Source organism: Columba livia, chromosome 1, assembly GCF_036013475.1.
Source record: "Columba livia isolate bColLiv1 breed racing homer chromosome 1, bColLiv1.pat.W.v2, whole genome shotgun sequence".
Classification (NCBI taxonomy): Eukaryota; Metazoa; Chordata; class Aves; order Columbiformes; family Columbidae; genus Columba; species Columba livia.
The window spans coordinates 27303309-27323140 of NC_088602.1; the positions used below are offsets into that span (position 1 = coordinate 27303309).

General features: G+C 38.6%; 1 protein-coding gene across 4 annotated transcripts in view; it reads right to left on the reverse strand.

Moving 5' to 3' along the window:
* The window catches only part of ALG5 (ALG5 dolichyl-phosphate beta-glucosyltransferase), a 25874-nt gene continuing 6042 nt past the window's right edge, over positions 1 to 19832 (reverse strand). For 2 of the 4 annotated variants that reach the window (XM_065052236.1, XM_021300502.2), the window contains exons 6-10: positions 18586 to 18699; positions 17292 to 17351; positions 13993 to 14144; positions 2624 to 2709; positions 1 to 1269 (exon numbers count right to left, since the gene is read on the reverse strand). In XM_065052236.1, coding sequence (XP_064908308.1) covers positions 1157 to 1269; positions 2624 to 2709; positions 13993 to 14144; positions 17292 to 17351; positions 18586 to 18699 — 525 coding nt within the window. In that variant the 3' untranslated portion in view covers positions 1 to 1156. Of the gene's footprint in view, positions 1270 to 2623; positions 2710 to 9699; positions 9781 to 13992; positions 14145 to 17291; positions 17352 to 18585; positions 18700 to 19832 lie in introns of all 4 variants that reach the window. The other 2 variants (XM_065052228.1, XM_065052221.1) reach the window with 2 other exon arrangements.

Here is a 19832-nt window from a genome sequence, read left to right on the forward strand (position 1 = left end):
TGCTTTTTGAGAATTTATTCCAACACTTCAGTGTATAGAAAACTGAGGTAACCCTAGAAAGAACAAAACTCAATATTGCAGAAAGAGTAAGAAAAGTCACCAGTGAAATCATATGTGAAAGTACAACCATACACCATTCTTTCTTTACATCTGCTCATATTTGTACAGGTTTCCAAAAGAAAGATTGGCTTAGTTTGTTGGCAATCCACAACTGTTTTGAAAGCACCACTGAAACCTGTGCACTCTAACAGAGAAAGACGTCACTAAGAAAGACACCAGACACTTCCCTCCCTCTCTGATCTCGTTTGAGGGCTGACAACTTCAAACTGGCATTGCTAACGCACAGGCCCCCAATGTACATTTGGTCTCATTTTTGTATGCTCTGAATTAGCTTTCCATACCCTTTCACTACAAATTTGGAGATGCCAAGGACTCCTAGCCTTGAGCATGCACTATTATTTAGTACATATGAACCAAAGATATTTATAAAAGACAAGATTTTAAAACAAAATGTGCTTTTTCTTGGACCTTCTATAGTCTGGAGTTGATATGCAGTTTCATCGCAGACAAAATATTTCAGCCTCAGACAAAAACATTTGGAATGTCAAGAGACTACTGCAAGTTCTTAGAACAGCCTTATGAATATTACTGTTACAACTCAGTAAAACCCATTAGTGTTTCCCATAACACTGAATCCAAACATACATCAGCATGAACCATGATTGATCATACCAAGTTGCAATATGTCCATCTGTTTCCAGATACTAAAGGAACAAATGGCTGTGGTCACTCACAACACAATATTGCACAATGTAGAACAGAGTGCCTCTTTTTAATATTTGTAAGAAAATTCCAAATTTAGGATGAGACAAAAGCAGATATATTTATTTGAGTGAATTTATAAGACACGTTAAAGTTACTTTTAAAAATAAAAACTGATTACTAGATAAGAAAATAGTTTTGGAAATGTGTTGGCTTTTCAAAACTTCATACAAATTCCCTGCTGACAATCTTATAAAACATATACATGCTGCAAAAATGAAACATACAACAAGAGCAATGAAGAATTACCTCAGCTTTCATCACCACTTCACTTGATTGAAACTGTTCTCATGTTCCATTAAGTATAATGATATATTTGGAAAATGTAAATAACCTAATTACATTTTCTTGTTTCAAGCTGCCAGGCACCAGTCATATATCGCAGTCGTATAAAAAGAAGATCCCTGCCCATCTGCAGCCAGCTCCAAAAGGGAACTAACTTAGAACCTGTGATTAATGGAGAAGAAAATCAGAAGGACGTTGTTAGAAAAAATAAGCATGGGCAAGACACACATTTAAGTAGTCACGAACCTCTGCATTCTCAGCACATTCAGCCCCACAACCTAGACCTGAGCACTAATAAACACTTATACTGCGAAAGTTATTGCTTTACAGTAATTACATTATACCGTAAGTGGGAGATTCTAGTTTGTAAGCAGCACAGTAATTCCATGTATGTCAGAAGATGGAATGGAACGGAACAGGACAGGACAGAAAGGACCAAACTGAACTGAACCGAATAATTTCAGTAGGAAGGGACCTACAATAATCATCTGGGCCAACTGCCTGACCAATTCAGGGCTGACTAAAAGTTAAAGGAAAGTTAAAGTGCATAGTCTTGTCTGCGACAAGGTTTTGTTCAAGTAAATAGGGACCTAAACACCAATAAGTAAGCAAATGATTTCTTAGTGACTTGGAAGAAGAGGACCACCACCTTCTGTCTTACAGCAATAATATGAATGTGCCAGTCTTCAGGCAAGGTAGGGAACCCACACTATGAAACCAAGCCCTCTTCCATCTTTGCTATCATTTGTATTAGCTGCAAAATGCATGTGGAACTGCATTGAAAGAAAACATTTCTTTTCTAGTAAAGTTGGTTTAAGATGTTCTCTACTTGCTTGCACCCTTCATCATCATTGCAGTTCATTATACTTTCTGTTGTCAAGGGGTTGTGCTGAGAAGAGAAAAACCAACCAAACAAAAAAAAACCCAAGACCAACCCCCCCACCAAAAAAAAAAAAAAGGAAAAAATAAGGAACTGTATTTGCTGGGACAGAGGAAGTGAGCAGAAGCAGAACCTCTTGGCTGGCTCTGCCATGAAGAAATATGTATGGAGCTACACTTTCCAGTAACTCAGTAACAGAGACCTCCCCACAGGTCTGAAAGAACATAACAACTTTAGAAGAGAGGGTGCCCTAGAGGAGGCTTTAATAGGTGGGCTGAGAATTTTGGAAGGCGAGACACAGCGGAGTTGAATCGATAAACAATTATGGCCAGACTTTTTGTACAGTGTTTTTATTAACACATTACAGGACATGCCAAAGTAGTGCTCTGTCCTAGCAGTGTAACTACCTACTTCTGTGTGCAGTTGGAGTGCAGAGTTTCTCTCCCTTGCTATCCCTTCACCTACTCTTCCTGTACCATGTCATGGCAGAAGGCTGGAGAGGACATGAAATTCAAAATTTGTACGTAAAGAAGGCTGTGTGTTATCAAAACTGGGTAAAATACGGAAAGATGCTTGGATACTTTATTCTGCATTGACACATAAGGAATATTACAAGAATGTAAACAATTTCCATACCTTCGATTTCGGTCCAGTTGACAGCAACTTCTGCTATAGGTATCCTAAAGCACTGAGCTATATATAGAAGTTCCACATCAAACGCCCTGAAGTAGAACAAGAAACAGCAAACACAGTCACACTTATTTCCAGAATAAAGATGGTGGCACTGTTAATTAAATTCCTTGCCTGATTTAAGGAGGTTTGTGTTCGGTTATGAAGTCGATACTAATGCTCTACAGGTCAGATGCACACGAAAAGGAAATTAATGTCCCTGACTAAGCAGCTCAGAACACAGCTAATACACAGATAACAATCACAGAATCATAGAAGCATTTTGGTTGGAAAAGACCTTTAAGATCATAGAATCCAACCGTTAACCTAGCATTGCCAAGTCCATCTCCAAACCATGTCCCTAAGAACCTCATCTACATGTCTTTTGAATACCTCCAGGGATGGTGACTCCAACCACTTCCCTGGGCAGCCTGTTCCAATGCCTGACAACCCTTTCCATGAAGAATTTTTTCCTAATATCCAATCTAAACCTTCCCTGGTGCAATCTGAGGTAATTTCCTCTTGTCCTATCACTTGCTACTTGGGAGAAGAGACCAACACCCTCCATGCTACAAGTTCCTTTCAGGTAGTTGCAGACAGCGATCAGGTCTCCCCTCAGCCTCCTTTTCTCCAGGCTGAACAGCCCCAGTTCCCTCAGCCTCTTCTCATCAGACTTGTGCTCCAGGCCCCTCACCAGCTTCATTGCCCTTCTCTGAACACTCTCCAGCACCTCAATGCTGGTACAATTTTTTGCAGGTTGTGCAGCAAAATGAGTTGGGGAAGTGATCCTACTCTAAGTCAGCCACCCCTCCCTGCCCAGTTTGTCTAAAATACTCTTTAAGCCTCTCCATTCTCTGCACAGAGAATTGTTGGTGTGTTTCATTATAGCAACTGCATGCTCAAACAGACCTTCTGGATTCAAGGCACTGAGGCTTTCGATATTAGAAAAGTGTTTTGGCAACTACAGGTTGTAATGCTCATGTAGAAATCAGCATATGAAACTACCAGTACCTACTATTGACAAGGGTGAGTGCAAATTGTAATTATGAAGGTTCTGGTAATTTTGGTTAAATTTTTTAGATATATTGTTTACTAGGTCTTTTTCCCCCCATCTTTGTAGTCTTCAAATGCCAACAGGGGTGTTCTTGTTTCTTAAATAAGTTCTATTAATTGGAATTTAAGCTGCCCCCCAACCCCAAATCTTAAAAAATACTAGTCTGTATGGAAAAATGGTCAACATTGTCCATATTTGATTTCTACCAGACTCAACGTATATCCAAACACAGAGGGTTTTTCTTTTTTTTTTCCCAGGGAACTAAACCTTCAATGTTAAGGAAATGGAAATGTTTTGGTCAAGCTGTTGGTAAGGTTTCCAGTTTGAAGTCAATGGAACAGATGCTCTAAACCAGCTTAGATAGGTCTTGAATATGCGTCTGTGAGGCAGTCAAATACAATTCAACACTTTTCTCTCAGTAACTTCATAAGTTTAGAATCTCCTTAAATTCTCATTGCTAAGTCCAAGACAGTTTTCTTTTGAAATGAAAAAAAAAACACAAAACACCAAGACTTTTGCCACTGGACAGGATGTATGCAATAAAAATAACATTATTTGTTCATGCTTCAAGGGTTACTTGAATTCAAGTAATTGGTAATCCCATTTAACAGTACAGAAAGGGTAGAAAGGGACAGATAGGTGATCAAGAGCAGGCGAAAAGACATACGTGAGCAGGTGGCTAGCCAAGTTCAGATGTTAATTCCTTCTGCTTCAAGCCATTCTCTCCTTTAAAGCAGCACAGGGCATTACTGCAAAACTACTAATGATTCAACAACAGAAGTCCACTTTGAAATGCTCACTTTGATCGGCCACATACATGTGGGTTCCCACTGAAGTACGGACCACAACAGGCTGGCATGCTGGTGAAATCATTACCAAACATGCATCAACCTGAGCTCATGCTGTACATGTGTGTGTTACAGGACAGCAACTGATATCCCTCTGGATAGCAGTAAAACATGCAAAGGCAGCATAAACAGAGGTTATCTACGGAGACTACAGTTATTTTGTATAGAGAATTTAGAACAGCTTTGTAAATCTGATTTTGATTAGGACATAGGTCTTTTAATTGTCATTAAAAAGCTACAGGATGTAGTTTTTTTACCTCAGTGAACTGATTCTGCTCCAAGCAGCCTTGCCTTTTCACTCTTTTATTTTGTGCTGGTTTGATTTAACCAACGTAATTTTCCAGGAGGTAACTTAATTTTCTTGTTGATATTGGCATAGGCCTTTGTTTTGAATGTAGTAAAAGAATAAGAAGATAACACTCTAGGATGGAGTTAACGTTTTCTTCCAGTAACTCTCCAATGTTTGGGACTTGGCATGATAGAATGTAAGAGCTCACTGACATTGATACTTATTGATTGGTAAGCCAAGTTCGCCCCTTAATTTCCCATCTTCTGCAGGTAAGCAGATGTGTAATGTGAAGAGGAGAGGATCCAGGACAGATGACTCAAGTTGGCCAATGCCAGTATTTGATAGGACGAATGGCACATTCCATATTTAAGCAGGAAGTTGCTGGGAACAGCCCTCTTTCCTCCACGGCTGCCGTCCCTGGGGGGGTCCTGCTCCCATTGCTGCTCCCAGGGGCTGGTTCCAGAACCTTCCTTGTGCCCAGCTGTTGCTCTCCGCATCTCCACTGAACTCGCTGTGCTCGCAGTGTCCATCTTCATTGCTGGGAGCACGCGTTCTAATGTCTAAATATTGGTTTTGTGTCATTTTTATTATTATTTTATTAAATCTGTTTCTTTTTCAACCCAGGAATCTATCCTCCTCCTTCCCTTCTTTCCCTCCAGAGAAGGAAAGGCGAGTGAGCAGCTGTTTTGCTGTTTAGCTCCTGGCCCAGCACTAACTGGCAACATCTTGAAATGCGGGTTGAATATTATTTTATTAATTATGCCATGGTCTCTTCTACTGAAGTTGTATTATTTATTTTTTGCTGACATTTTATATTTGTAAGCCAAAACTCCCATGTATTCACCTTTGAATGTTTATGAGTCATGTATATTAAGACTAAACCTAATTTTGTAATAGTTACTACTTAACTGACTAAAAATCTTAAGAGACACAGAATAATTGTCTGATGAATTATACCATATGAGCTGCTCTAAAAATATTACTACATAAAGTAGTAGCCTAGTGAGCTAATAGTTACTTGCACCAATTTCTAGTGGACAAGCGATTACTGGAATGTCAGCATATACATCACAGTACAAAAACACTAAATAGGTGAACTACAGTGCTCAAAGTAAAAGATTAAAAGCACAGGACTTACTTAATCAGGTTGAAAACTAATATTGTTACATATGGTTGCCGTTTGTGCAAAAGTGGACATACCCTGAAATTAAAAATATCCTATTCAAAGCTGAAATGAGAATGACTTCTGTAGGAACCGCTAGGATACCTTTTTTATTCCCCTGTTCCCCGCCGCCTTTCAGTACACCTCATATGCCTACTAAAATAGTTGATGGGGGAATATAGAATCATAGAATAGTTTGGGTTGGAAGGGACCTTCAAAGGTCATCTAGTCCAACCCCCACTGCAATAAGTAGGGACATCTTCAGCCAGATCAGGTTGCTCAGAGCCCCGTCCAGCCTGGCCTGGGATGTCTCCATGGATGTGGCATCTACCACCTCTCTGGGCAACCTGGGCCAGTGTTCTACCACCCTCATTATAAAAAGTATCTTTCTCATGTCTAGCCTGAATCTTCCCTGTTGTACTTTAAAACTGTTTCTCCTTGTCCTATTGTAACAGACCCTGCTAAAAAGTCTATCCCCATCTTTCTTATAGGACCTTTGAAGTACCAAAAGGTCACAATAAGGTCTCCCCAGAGCCTTCTCTTCTCCAGGCTGAACAGCCCCAACTCTCTCAGCTTTTCCCCATAGGAGAGGTGTTTGGAGAGGGGTTCCAACCCTCTGATCATTTTCATGGCCCTGCTCTGGACCTGGTCTAACAGGTCCATGTAGATCGCAGTGTACTCAACACACTGATAGTATTTCACCCATACTGCAGATCACCAGATGCAGATGGTACAGAAGAACCACACAGAAGGTTCTATAGTCCGGATTTAAGTGTGGGTATGTGAGCTGGAGCTGACCCTGGAGGAGATCAAAGCAACTCCAGTGGATGAGTTGATGAGTGCAACACGTGTTCTGACATGAAGCCATTTGTGTCCAGTTACCGTGTGACAGAACTGCCCTTAGAAACAGCAGAGAGATATTCACACCACCTGCTTCACCGGATCCCGCTGTGCTGAGTGGAAGTAGGAGCCTCTGTGGAGGAGGGACACAGCTTGGAACACCGAGGTTTGGCTCCAGCCTGACTGAATTCAGGCTCCAATGTAAGTGACCAAAATTAAGACACCCAAACAACTTCCCCATCTATGTTTAATACTGGCTCCATTAAGTGTTAATTAACACAAACATGAAGTGTAAAATACAGGAAGAGAAAAACTTATCCACATGACTTTTGTTTAAGTTACAGTTTAAGACGATGCTGACTAAAATTCAGTTGAACACCAAGTTCATAGGAGTTTAACTGAATTCAACCCTTTTAAACTGACCCCTTAAAAATGCTTCAGTTTATAAAATATCTATCCTGCAAAATTATTCTGTATTTTAATATTGCAGTAGGACTCTCATCTTACTGCTCCAATATTAAGTGTTTCAAATATCAAAATTAGGCCTTCAGTTCACAGAATGTCAGGGATTGAAAGGGACCTCAAAAGATCATCTAGTCCAATTGCCCTGCTGGAGCAGGAACACCCAGATAAGGTCACACAGGAATGTGTCCAGGTTTGTTTTGAATGTCTCCAGAGAAGGAGACTCCACAACCCCCTGGGCAGCCTGTTCCAGTGTTCTGGCACCCTCACTGAGAAGAAGTTTCTTCTTATATTTAAGTGGAACCTCCTGTGTTCCAGTTTGTACACATTCCCCCTCGTCCTACCATTGGTTGTCACAGAGAAGAGCCTGGCTCCATCCTTGTGACACTCACCCTTTACATATTTATAAACACTAGTGAGGTCACCCCTCAGTCTCCTCTTCTCTAAGCTCAAGAGACCCAGCTCCCTCAGCCTTTCCTCATAAGGGAGATGCGCCACTCCCTTAATCATCTGTGTGGCTTTAACAGTTATATTGTTTTAACTGGAATTTAGGGCTTCTCTACACCGTGGGTTTTGTTGTGTGTAAATACCCAGTAAACTCTTAATGGACAGAGAAAACTTTCTATGGCCAAAGAAGTGTAAGAATGAAACAAGGTGTCAAGAGGATTAGACTGCCAGTCCTGCTCTCGCTGTACCGGGGCTTTTGAAAGTCCACATATGTCTGCCAGGAACAGGAGTTTTTTAAAAGACAAACCAAACAGAGCTATAACAGCAAAATACTTCTGCGTTCATTAGACATTCATAAACAATTCTTATCATGCGCAAAACCAGGAAAAAACAATTCCACTGCTCGTGTTGGTCTACAATGCCAAAGAAGTGGAAAAAAATCCCTGTAGCAACAGGAATGCTTATTTTTCTGTAATTTTTATATAGAGACTCATATTTAGAGATTAGTGACAAACTGGAGAAACAAACATTAATTTTTTATATTGAGCATTTGAGTTTTAAATGTGAAACAGCATGGCTTGTTCAGTGCACAAGGTAATTTTTATAGACAAAAGTAATAGCAACAATTTAATCTAATCTGCCAAGTTGCTTAATCTAATTTTAAATTGCCACTTTACAAACGTATGTCAATCAAGCCTGGACTAGAACTATATTTTGAATTTCCCTTTTTTTTTTAACCAATATTCCAGGTAGGACAGTAACTGCTGCCACGTCTAGTTCTCCTTGGTAAGGAAAGACATTTTCTGGCTGGAAGAAAATCAATGATTATTTTGGGTAGTCACAAGAAATCAATGGCCAAATTCAGGATAGGAAAATTCTGCCAGTTGAGACCACTTGATTTTCCAATTTTCCTCCTGTGCATTAAAATTTAACATAAAACAGTTACATGTCTCAGGTCAAGACTGTAGATGCAGAACTAGAGCTCCTTTTCAAGTCTGAAAGCGGGTAATTCCAACTGTCTCTATTATGCTTTAAAAATATCCCTTTTAATTTTCTTTTAAGTTTTAATTTAAAAAATGTGCTCCATCCATTTCTGAAAAATAATTAGTGGTGTAATCAGATTCAGAACCTAAAATGCAAAGCATATGTTCTGTGTTCAAAAGGTTGCTCTCATTTCAAACTGATGTCAAAACTTTGCTATTTAGAAAGTAAATTTCAAGAATGTTTGGTTTATATTCATATGTTGACAGCTGGTTCTCGAAAGGGCACTTAAACAAAAAAGTCAAAAAAAGATAGTTTAGGATGTGGGCACGATTTCTTATCATCAAATATATAACCAGTTTGCAATACCTACTGATGTTTTCTAAACTTCGGAGTTAGATGAACAAAATATTACAGGAAATATCTTGGTTTCTCTTTAAAAAGTGTTAATGATCCTTATCACCATGCTGATAAAACAGTATTTCCCAGTTTGCTTTTAAGATTTTCTAAATATAAGCATCTATAAATCAAATTCAGCACAGCAAGAGGAAAATTGCGGTCTCGGTTTTCTAGTATTTTTAACATTAAAGAGATGATACTCAATTCAATGTCAACTGGAATAGAAAGAGCATGAAGTAAGCAGAAAAAAGTGAATTCTAAGCAATTAGTTTTTCATTCTTAATGCAGCTGATACAGGTTATTTCCTTATGATTAAACTAATAATGAAACTGTCAAAGATACACATAAGATCATTTAAAGGAAGATCTTGAAATTTGCCCCCTGCTTTTCCTATGAAAGGCGAAGATGGAAACACAAGGCTCCATTTTATACGTGGTGCGGGCAAAACCCTGAAAACACTTTTTTGGTGTCTCTGATAGCTCTTAAAGTATGGAAACAGAAATCTGTCAGCCTGCCTGACCTAGCAGCAGAATAGCCATGTTGTTTACATCAACATCTTACCAGAGTGTAAGATGCTCAGCTTCCGAGAAAGAGGCAGTGTCCCTAACCCTCGCTCTTTGAGTGAGGTATGTTACCAGCCTGCTGAGAGAAACAGAAATAAAACCTGTATCACTGCTCTGCCTTTTGGAGCAGTATTGACCATTTCCAGCACTTCAGGGCAGTCTCCTATTGTCCCATGTTAATTCAGCACAGGTGCTCTCTTGCAAAGACTCTACTTGATTCCTTTATCCAAAGGGAAGAATTCCTCAGGCTTTTTCTCTCCAGAAACAACAGACACTGCTGGTATAGCACAGAAACTGAACTGCATTTGATACAAAATTACTTCAGTAGTTCTTCTTCCAACTTACTACTTTCAGGATTTACTGAGTAGTTTATCCTTTCAATGCAGCTGAGGCACCACCAACCTGACACGTTTTTTCCTACAAATTACTACACTGTGAGTCGAATCTACCCGGCTGAACTTCAGCCATCTACAGCAGAGATAACACCTTCTGTACAAACTGCCTAGAGTCCATTTACAGTCGAGGGCAAGAAACAGGTATTTGTCAGCTGCACTTCACCTGGTGCATTTTAGAGGCCTATATTAGGATGAAATGAATTACATCCTAAAATTGTTTCTTCTGTTGTCTAAGAAGGGAGGCTAGATGACAAGTAGACGCACTCCAGATGTGATGAAGAAAATTCTGTTCCTTATGTGTGCATATTTACATTCCAGCTGAGCAGTAAGCTTGACAGTTCAGGGTAGGAAATATTAGATAGCCAATTTTATAGCCATTTTATATTAATATGAGTAAATATGTTATGTATTAATGTTTTGTCTAAATATTTATTATGTTCTCCTGTAAGAACTCATTTAACACTGTAATACCTCAAAATATCTGAGCCTGACAAAACTTGAACAGACAGGACAGATTAAGTTTCTGCAGAAACCCAACCATGTTCATTCTCTTCAGCAGCTCACAACAAGCTCCAGTTCAGCAGTGGGGGAGCCCTCAACAGACCCCATGCCGAGCGTGCTGGCTCTCAAGACAGCTTTTATCCTATTAAATGCTGCTTGTTTTTTGGATATTCCCCAGCACTCACCTCCATTTTCACCAGAATATCTGAGCACTGACCATACTGAACTGAATTCTTCTTTTAATATGTAGTAGAACTGCACTTAGCTAATGGGATTTTAATATTCAAAAGAAATCAAATAAATTTCTTCATATGTCAAATAGCCCCAATGCAGTGATGCAGAGGAGGTAATAAACACAGATTTCAGAGCCTGGTGCCCAATATCAAGATGGTGGTTTCTCTGCAACCCCCTGCTGATGGTGTCGGTATGAATGAGTTCTTCTGTGACCCAGTTAGGGACTCGTTGTTCTGGGTGAGCAGAAATATAACACTGACTGCTGTTTCTTCCTCTTACACCTTTGTACTCATGATATGTACAGAACCTTCACGGCACAATGTCTAACCAGTTTTTATTTTCCTTTTTACAGACATGCTATGCAATGCAAAGATATTACGGGCCAGTTTTGCTTAAAATAAGTAGTTTCCATTACTAGGCTATGTCACATTCTTACATTATTGCATACAAAAGAGTCCAATGTATGGTTCTATGAGATCCATATTTGATGTCCCCATATAATTTTCACGTGCAATTATCCCACCTGTATGAACAACGTAGAAATTTCACTTACGACTATCATTTCTTCACTATAGCCACTTTCCCCACATGTTCATACCTCCCCATCTCCCAGTTTATTTCCAGATCTTATAAATACCAACTGGGAAAGGGACAGTACTCTGTTTTGTGCACTGACATGTTACCTTCCAGTTACACACGCTGAATGGCAACCTGTGAAGGTGCTAAGTAACTTCTGACTTCTTACTGTAGTTTTTTTCTTCAGCAGTGGCAATAATCTGAGATTCTCTCCTCTCTGGGGGTTTCAGTTTCCACAAAACTTGCCAAAGCTTTTATCTTGAAATCTGTACTGTTTTGTCAGATTTGGTTTAAATTAGCCAATAAGTATGAAAATGAGGGCAGGGAAGCACAGACACTGCTGAAGGACTGAAGAGGATAAAAACAGACAACATATTGTCTGCTTTGGCAGAAAATTAAACCAAATAAAAGAAACCCTATTGTTTTTTTAGGCAAATTTGTGACTTGGAAGTATCTGAAAGCTGTTTATTTGAAGAATTTGAGTTATTCTTTTCTTGACAAAGAAAGAAACATTCTTCGTCACTAACCAGTACATTTCAGATAAATCAGAAAACACTCAGGGGATTAGTTTATGGATTACTGTAAATAAATGAGCAAGAAGAGAAGGCTAATTTTATAGCAGCACATATAGGCACAATGAATTAACACACCAAGACATGAAGATCTGGTGTGCTCCACATCAGCAATATAACTACTAAAAAATAAGTTAGCAATATCCCTTTTTTGTTGCCTCGATTCCTGGATAATGGGGTACAGGACAATTATTTTTACTCTTTCATTCCTTTGTTGCCAGAGAATCTGAGTGGCAGAAGAAAGCTTGTTTAGATTTTTTTTAACAAAAACCAGAACACTTTACATAATATGTTTGACCAATAAGCACAATTATTTTAAAAATCTTCAATTTAAAATAGTATATTATTGAAGACTGCATTTTTACAGGTTAAACTGATTATCCTCATTCACTTCTTTCCATATTTCTTCTTGAAGCAGTTAATTTGTAAAGTGAAGTTAAACAGGGAGATTTTGAGCTGTGCACTTCCGGGCCTCACATCTAGATTTAACCATGTACTTAGGAAACACGACATTTACAGAACCTTATAGATCAAGTTTGGTTTTGGAGGTAGCAGCACAAATCATATGTCCGGCTCAGGTACAGTTTTCTTCAGGGCAATAAGCAAAAAACTCAGCTAGGAAAGTGATTTTCTGAATGCTGACCACTCACAATTCCAGATTCAATTCAAAGGAAGCTCTGCATTCCACACTGGATTTGTGCACCCAAACGCTACCTTTGCAACCCCACTCTGGAGGAACAATATAGCTCAACTACCACTACCAAATCCCAGCCTAAAAGTAGGTGTATTGGAATTGACTAGGACTGTAGGATTGCACACAGTTTTGTATGGGAATGTTGTTCATGAATTCTGTTCCCTGTTAGCAAGCAGTAGCCCATTAGATTTTCTTGGATGAAGACAATAGTTTCCAAAGATTTGATTACACTTAGTCAAGCCATCCTTTTTAGCAACAGTTGTGGTTAAGAAATTGACAGAAATTATGGTATTTGGAAAAGAGTGTTTTGGTCCCATAACAGTAGTCATGACTGTATCACTCTCTTAAGGGAACTGTTCTAGCTAAATGATAACAAAAGAGAGCTCTGAAATAATTTAAAGACTATGCATCATTTTCTACTGTCTTAAATGAATAAGATCTATCAGTAGTCCGCTCATGAAATACTCTAGCAAGAAAATAAGCAAAGAGTAGGCATTTCCTTGCACTTGGAGCCTCCAGCAATTACAAACATCAGATATGGAGTTTAGGTAAAGTGTTTTGGTTAAACAGCACTGAATTATGGAGGTTATGATGCATAAAAATAGACTGATAAAAGTTTTGAATAGGATTAATCTCTTCAGCTTTCCTTATCGTAATAAGAGCTGCTCTCTATTTCTTATTCTGCTTGCACGGCTCACATCTGTAAAAGGAGACAGGACTCTCAGAAACAGCGAGTGGATTAAAACACAATGAAAAAATTTACTTCGGAAATGCTTTTAGAGGTGAAGAGAGAAGAGTTATTGGGATTTTCCTTTTGTTTACTCCCCTCTCCTAATCAATTACCAGTTGCTCCGACAAAGCAAAACCAAAATGTCCTACTTAGTATTACACATTTCTATACCACCTGGCAAAGTAAAATGGATTTGCTGGGTGTTAACTGTTGCCACCTAGAACCTCAGCAAGGTAGTCTTAAAATCCTTCCTACAATTTATGTTGGGTGTTATTTTAAAATCCCAACCTAGTAAGCCCATCTGTTCCCCTTCTCCCTATCATCATTAAAAGAAAATTAAACACCCAACTATTTCCTAAAGTATATCTTAATAATAGAATGGAATTCCTAGCAATCACCAGGATATTTTAGCATAACAAGAAACCTAAAGTGCCATGCAGGTTGTACTGTAGCTGGTTACACCAAGCAGCTAGGATTCATACACAGACATCACATGCTTCATAGTAGCTGCAATACTGAAATTACTTTTTCAAAACCGTGTTCAATTAGGAAAAAAATCAACAACAACAACAAAAAAGAAAGAATTTACCAGCGTTCTATATGAAGAGTTGAGAAAGTCCGCAAGGCAGCTTCTCTGGTTAAAAGTTTAAATCCACACTGTGTGTCCCTGATCTCTTTGACACAGAGAAACCACACAAGGAAGTGGAACCCGTACATAAGAAGAGTTCGGAAGTAAGAACGCTGTGGATAAAAGGCAAGAAGTTAGATGGTTTCATTTAAGTTATGAGTAAAGTGTTTGAACAGAGCTGGCTTACAGGACAACAATCCTGTTTCGTGATAACTTTCAAAGCTTGTCAACTGTTTTTGTTTTGCACTGGAATGAAACCAGAACTTTTTAATTGTTACAGTGAAACAAAATTACAGCTGAAAAGACTTGCCAGTCATGTGCATGGTTAGGACACCGGCCTAGGATATGAGAAGTCTAAGTTCTTTTTTCTGCTTTTCCTAATTCAGAGCAGCTTTTCTTTCTGGATAATGCCTTATTAAGTGGAGCAGGAACCTGCACGTGGATTTCAATTCATGAGTGGGACAGCCATAGTATCTTCTGCACGGTTGTCTGGGAATTCTCCCAGGAAAAGCGGAGTGAAGGAGAAGGGGGATGCCATGCTACATGCTCTGTTCCACTGTACACTTACAAGCTACTTTTTCCTTCTGTCTGGTCCTCTCATTTTCCTAAAAGTTGGTTAAACAGGTTAAATAAATTCAAAAGCTACAAGGTAAAAACAATTGAGAACAAGCTAGCAGGGTTCTAGATGCTACTATGACACTTTTTTTAAAGTTTTATGTTATTAGAAGAAAAACAAATAGGAGCATCTCTTGTTTGCCACCCACTTCTTTCATTCAAGGCTGAGTCATCTCCAGAGCCTGCACATAGCATGTTAAGGTGCTTAAGGGAATGCAGTTAGAGAATGCACTTTTTTGTAGTATATGATGGACCAAGTGAAAACAGGATTGAAGTAACAGCTGCTGTGCAATATAATATTTCATTTTATTTATCCAGCAATGTTACACAGTCAACTCTTTTGCTCTTTTGCTTTCACAAATGTATTTTATGTTTCTGGTAAATGTTCCCCCAGCCTACTCTTTGGTTACACTTTTGTTCTTGACATAATAATTATAATACAGTTAAGTTTGTCCATAGAATCCAGAGGCTGGACTCTGGGTTTGCAAAGATCCCCCCTAGTCTTTTAGTCAAGACAGCTTCTGAACAACTAGACCTCTGACTGACAAATGGCTTCTGAACTCACTGCTGGTCTTAAGCTCAATTCAGGTGATTATATCACTGCAAGCAAAATACCATCCAGAATCTTCAGGAGCCAACAACTTAACCGGTAAGCATCTCTGGGTGATAAGAGATGCCTTTAAAGCTAATCATTTCAAACCTCACTTGAAAAATGAGAAGATGCTTATCTTGTTATATAATAGCTTTTGGCTTAAGGAAATTCAAATCAATAGCTCGTGCCTCTCAGCTAAGTGCTCTAGCCCTAGATGAATGGTGGATCTGGTGTGGATTCTTTAGCTCTTTTGGTGAAGGTGAACCACTGTGTGACCAAGAACACAAGGCTACTAGTCCCAAAAGGGAAGCTCTAAGAGGCTGCATGATTGTCGGCCAATGCAACCATGCACTTACTTTGCAAAAAGGAGTTCCTCGGTCATGTTCATCACTTCCAGAACTATTTATTCATGTCATACTAGGGATTCATTAAAGTACATTAACAATTCTGGAGGCAGAACAGAATTCTTGATGTCTTGAGGCTGAATTTAAGTGTGAAATTCTGGTCTTAATAATAAATCCCATACAGCTGCTTCTCATAGTTTCATTCTACTGTTTTAGATGCCATTAAGCCCAGAGAGAAATCCCAACTTCTCAAAGATTGTTCTGCATTTTTTTATACCTATTGCACTACATAACAGTCTCTTCCCAGTGTGGCAAATGCAGCCTTTCCTTTCCAGTCTAGGGACAGTGGGGTGATGAGATGGTCTACAGATTTCAAGCAGAGCAGTACTATGTAACCAGTTGGTGAATCCCTTATCAGAAAGTTAGAAATATGGGGGGAGACAGGAAGAAAGGGATGGACACACTCATCCTAAAAATTGTACTTCTGCATTAAAGTCCTGTTCCAATTCCTCCCCCTCATGTAGCAGGACCTTCAAAGGTGAAAAGAAATATGAAGAGACTAAAGACAATTTATTTACCTTTGGTACCTTACCACACCACCATGAAACATTTTTTCTGGGCTCCAATTTATCAGCTACATGGTCTCCATGTAGCAGCAACATTTCGAGAATACACTGGCTGCACAGCTGACAAATAACTGCAAATAGTATATTCTGTGCTACAAGCATTCAAGTACCACATTGAACATTTATCCTAATTTCTGATAATGATCAAAGTTTTGGATTTTTTTTTTTGAGGATGCTAACATATACACAGCAGTATTTACAACAACTCTTTCCAATGAACCACTCCAATACCGCCTGATAAACCAGAAGAAAAAATTAAAGATCTACCTGGGGCTGAACATTACCAGTGTAAGTTCTTTTGAACTTTTTTAACTGTTTTAGTAGTTGTGTATACATTTTAGAATAAATTCAAATATCAAACATCAGCATAAACAAAGCTTACTCTTGAAAATGTTCAACATGATGAGCACATCCAATGATGCTGAAAAAATTAGTCCAGCAATGCGTCTGTGCAATACAAGTTCCATGCCTGTGCTTTGTCAAATACTGTCTGCCAAGACATCAGAAAACCAGATGCAAGATAAGACTGTGCGCCTATGCATCACTGTTTATTTCACAAGAGCCACACACAGAACAGTACTGCCTGTGTGTTCAAATCTCAAAAAATGTACTATGAGTAATAGAGAAAAATTACAGTACTTTCCCACGACTTGAGATACTCTTCAAACAGTTTGCCTCTAATTATCCCTAACTCATTTTAAACAGGTCTCAATGTCTGCAGATCAAGCTCCTGCACGGGGAGAGAATCGATGAAAATAAACTCATCAGTTGCCTTCCACTCCAGTACTGGGTACTAGTGACAAATTCTGTCAGGGATCAGAGGCTCTCCTTGTAAGATTTTCTCAACTAGAAAAATCAAATCCATAAATCGGAACACTAACTGAAACCAGTTCAAAGTCCCTGATCTCTAGAACACATCCTTTGCATACAATTGTGCATATGCATACACTTATGACAGGCTTTTCCTATTTTTTAGGTTCCTTTCTTTTACAAATATTGATTATTTAACTGTAAAATCTGTAGGGCATAATCAAATAATTCAAGTGTTTGAATATTAGTACACAGCAGAAAAGAGAAACAAACCTTCGCTATTGAGTCCTTCTCCAGGTGAGCTCTAGAACCACAGGAAATAGCCATCTGGTTCTGCAGAAGAATACAAATTACAGAGTTATTACTTAAACTAATATTTTCCGGATCAGTGGAATCTTCTGTTGAGAACTGTATAACAAAAACTTCAAAGCAGTATATTTTTCTGCTTCCTATAGCTGCATTCTCTCTACTGATACATTTCTGAGGTTAAAAACCAGTCTTTTCTACAATTAACAGATCATATAAAATTTATTACATTTTGTATATGGTGCATACAAATTACTGCAATTTATTCAGGTCTGGTTTAGCTTACATTGTTCCTCAGAGGTATGCGTACTGTAGAGGTGTTAAACAGTCCAGATATGCATTCAGCATTCCTAGGCACTTAATGATATAATGTATGTTTTCCCAAAATTGCAGAAGCAATAACAGAATAAAGTACTTGATTCACTAATGTACCTTCAAACAAATACAATGCCACAGTACCAGCCAAAATTATAACCTCAAATCAAATCAAAACAGAAGATTTAAAATTATCCTCATGCTACTACTCCTCACGCAAAATCTCTCAAATCTGCTCTATTTGAGAGTGTGGAACTGATGCTGGAGAACCAGCAGCTGTTGTCGCCCTGGTAGCAGAGAGTGCTGGGAAACATCGCCGCTCAGCGGCTCACGAGCTTGCAGCCCTGCACTCCCACTTCTGGTGCTCTGGTGGAACAGCTACAAGCACCTCACACATCTGCATTTGAGCAGAAAATAAACCTCAGTCCTTTCAAGTCAAGAAGAGAATGACTATTCAAGGAGGAGGTCTTGTTCCACAGGTTTTTGAATCTGTATTTACAATAAAACTTCTTGCAAATACTGTCATTAAACTAACAGCTCTGAGAACCTCTATAAAATAGGGTGAAATTAAGATGCATCCTTAAAGGTACATAGGATGACATCAGATAAAAAGAAAATACAAAGCAGTTAACAAAGAAAAAAATTGGTTTTTAACTGAGTAGGCAACACATGGTATTTATACGGAGTAGAGAAACTTCAAAGGAAGAATGGTAAATAGAACATTATGTACTGCATTGAAATGGGCACAGTGAATGCAAAGGAGGCAAGAACTCTGTGGAAACTACCTCTTGGCAGCCCATTCTTGCAGCTTCTAAGCTCACACCTCGGTCTTCAGGCTTACACACAGATCTTCAACTGGATCTCAGAGAACTCACGTTGAAGAGAATTATAAACATCAATCTGTATGCAGATGTATCAAACTAAAACCACAAAAATTTATACTCACTGGCCATGGCTGAAGATTTTCTAGACCTTCTTCTACTTTTTCAATATCTGCGAATTTTGTAGCTCCATCTGCATCAGCCATAAGAATTTTTTTCCCCCGAGAAATAAAGACACCCTGCAATCAATACAATCAACAAAGATCAACACCTCTAAAATTGTTTTTTGTCATAAGCTAGCTGCAAGACACTGCCAAGACCTAGTATAGTAGCTAGAACAGTGGTAACCCAGATTCAACACAAGGAGTGAGTCCTAATGTTCTGCTACTAGCAACAATTAATCAATTTATATTATAATAACATCTAGAGACTTCGCACACTGACTAGCATCCCACAATGACAGACAGTGCATGAACATGAAAGGTTAACAATTCCTCTCCACAGAAGCTTGCAAACTAGAAGCTTTACAAACCAAAATCATGAGAGGCAACAAGTTGCTACAGTCAGCTACATAGGGGAGCACAAAGAAGCTGCGCTGAGCAGCTGCCACTGCACTGGATGGCTCTGCTTTGTCATTTGAGCTATGGAAAGGAGGATGCAGTGCTATTTTTTCCTAACACTGTTTCAAGAGAATCCATGAGATAATTTTAAATTAGTTTTGAGAAATAAGTCTTAAGCCACAATATCACTGCAAAATGTTTGTGACGCACCTGTTGTCACAGCTTGTTTTGCCTTATTCTTGGTCAGAGATATCTGATGATTTTTGAAGATATCCAGAGAGGAAAACAATTAGCAGTGGGTTTGCCAAACATACTGTCACAACCAGGCATGTGTGATTTTGGAAAAACCTGTCAAGTAATAGTATACACACCCACTTTGCGCTCTGCAGTGCAAAACTGTATCACACAGAGAATCATTCTCTTTCTCTTGGAATAACTTAAAAACTACATCCCTCCACACTTTCTAATTTCATGTTTTCTCCATTCACTATAGTTATTTGTGGATCATACAAAAATTAAATTGACATATTAAAGACAGAGCTTAAAATAAAGATACAGTCACTAATAATCTGTAAACGATAGCACTCTTTCACATAAAAGGTGTTATTAATCTTAAAAAAATGTTCCATTTAAATGTCCAACAGCTATTTTTGGAACATAATGATTTTATGATAATATCTATGTGCAAATTAATATGTGAAAGCATAAATTATGCTGGTTCTACTGTCGAACGTAGGTGATAGGAGCAGGCGTCAGTAAACACAAACTTTGCTGGATGAGAGTGTTTTGTCATTAGCCGTTTTTAAAACCAC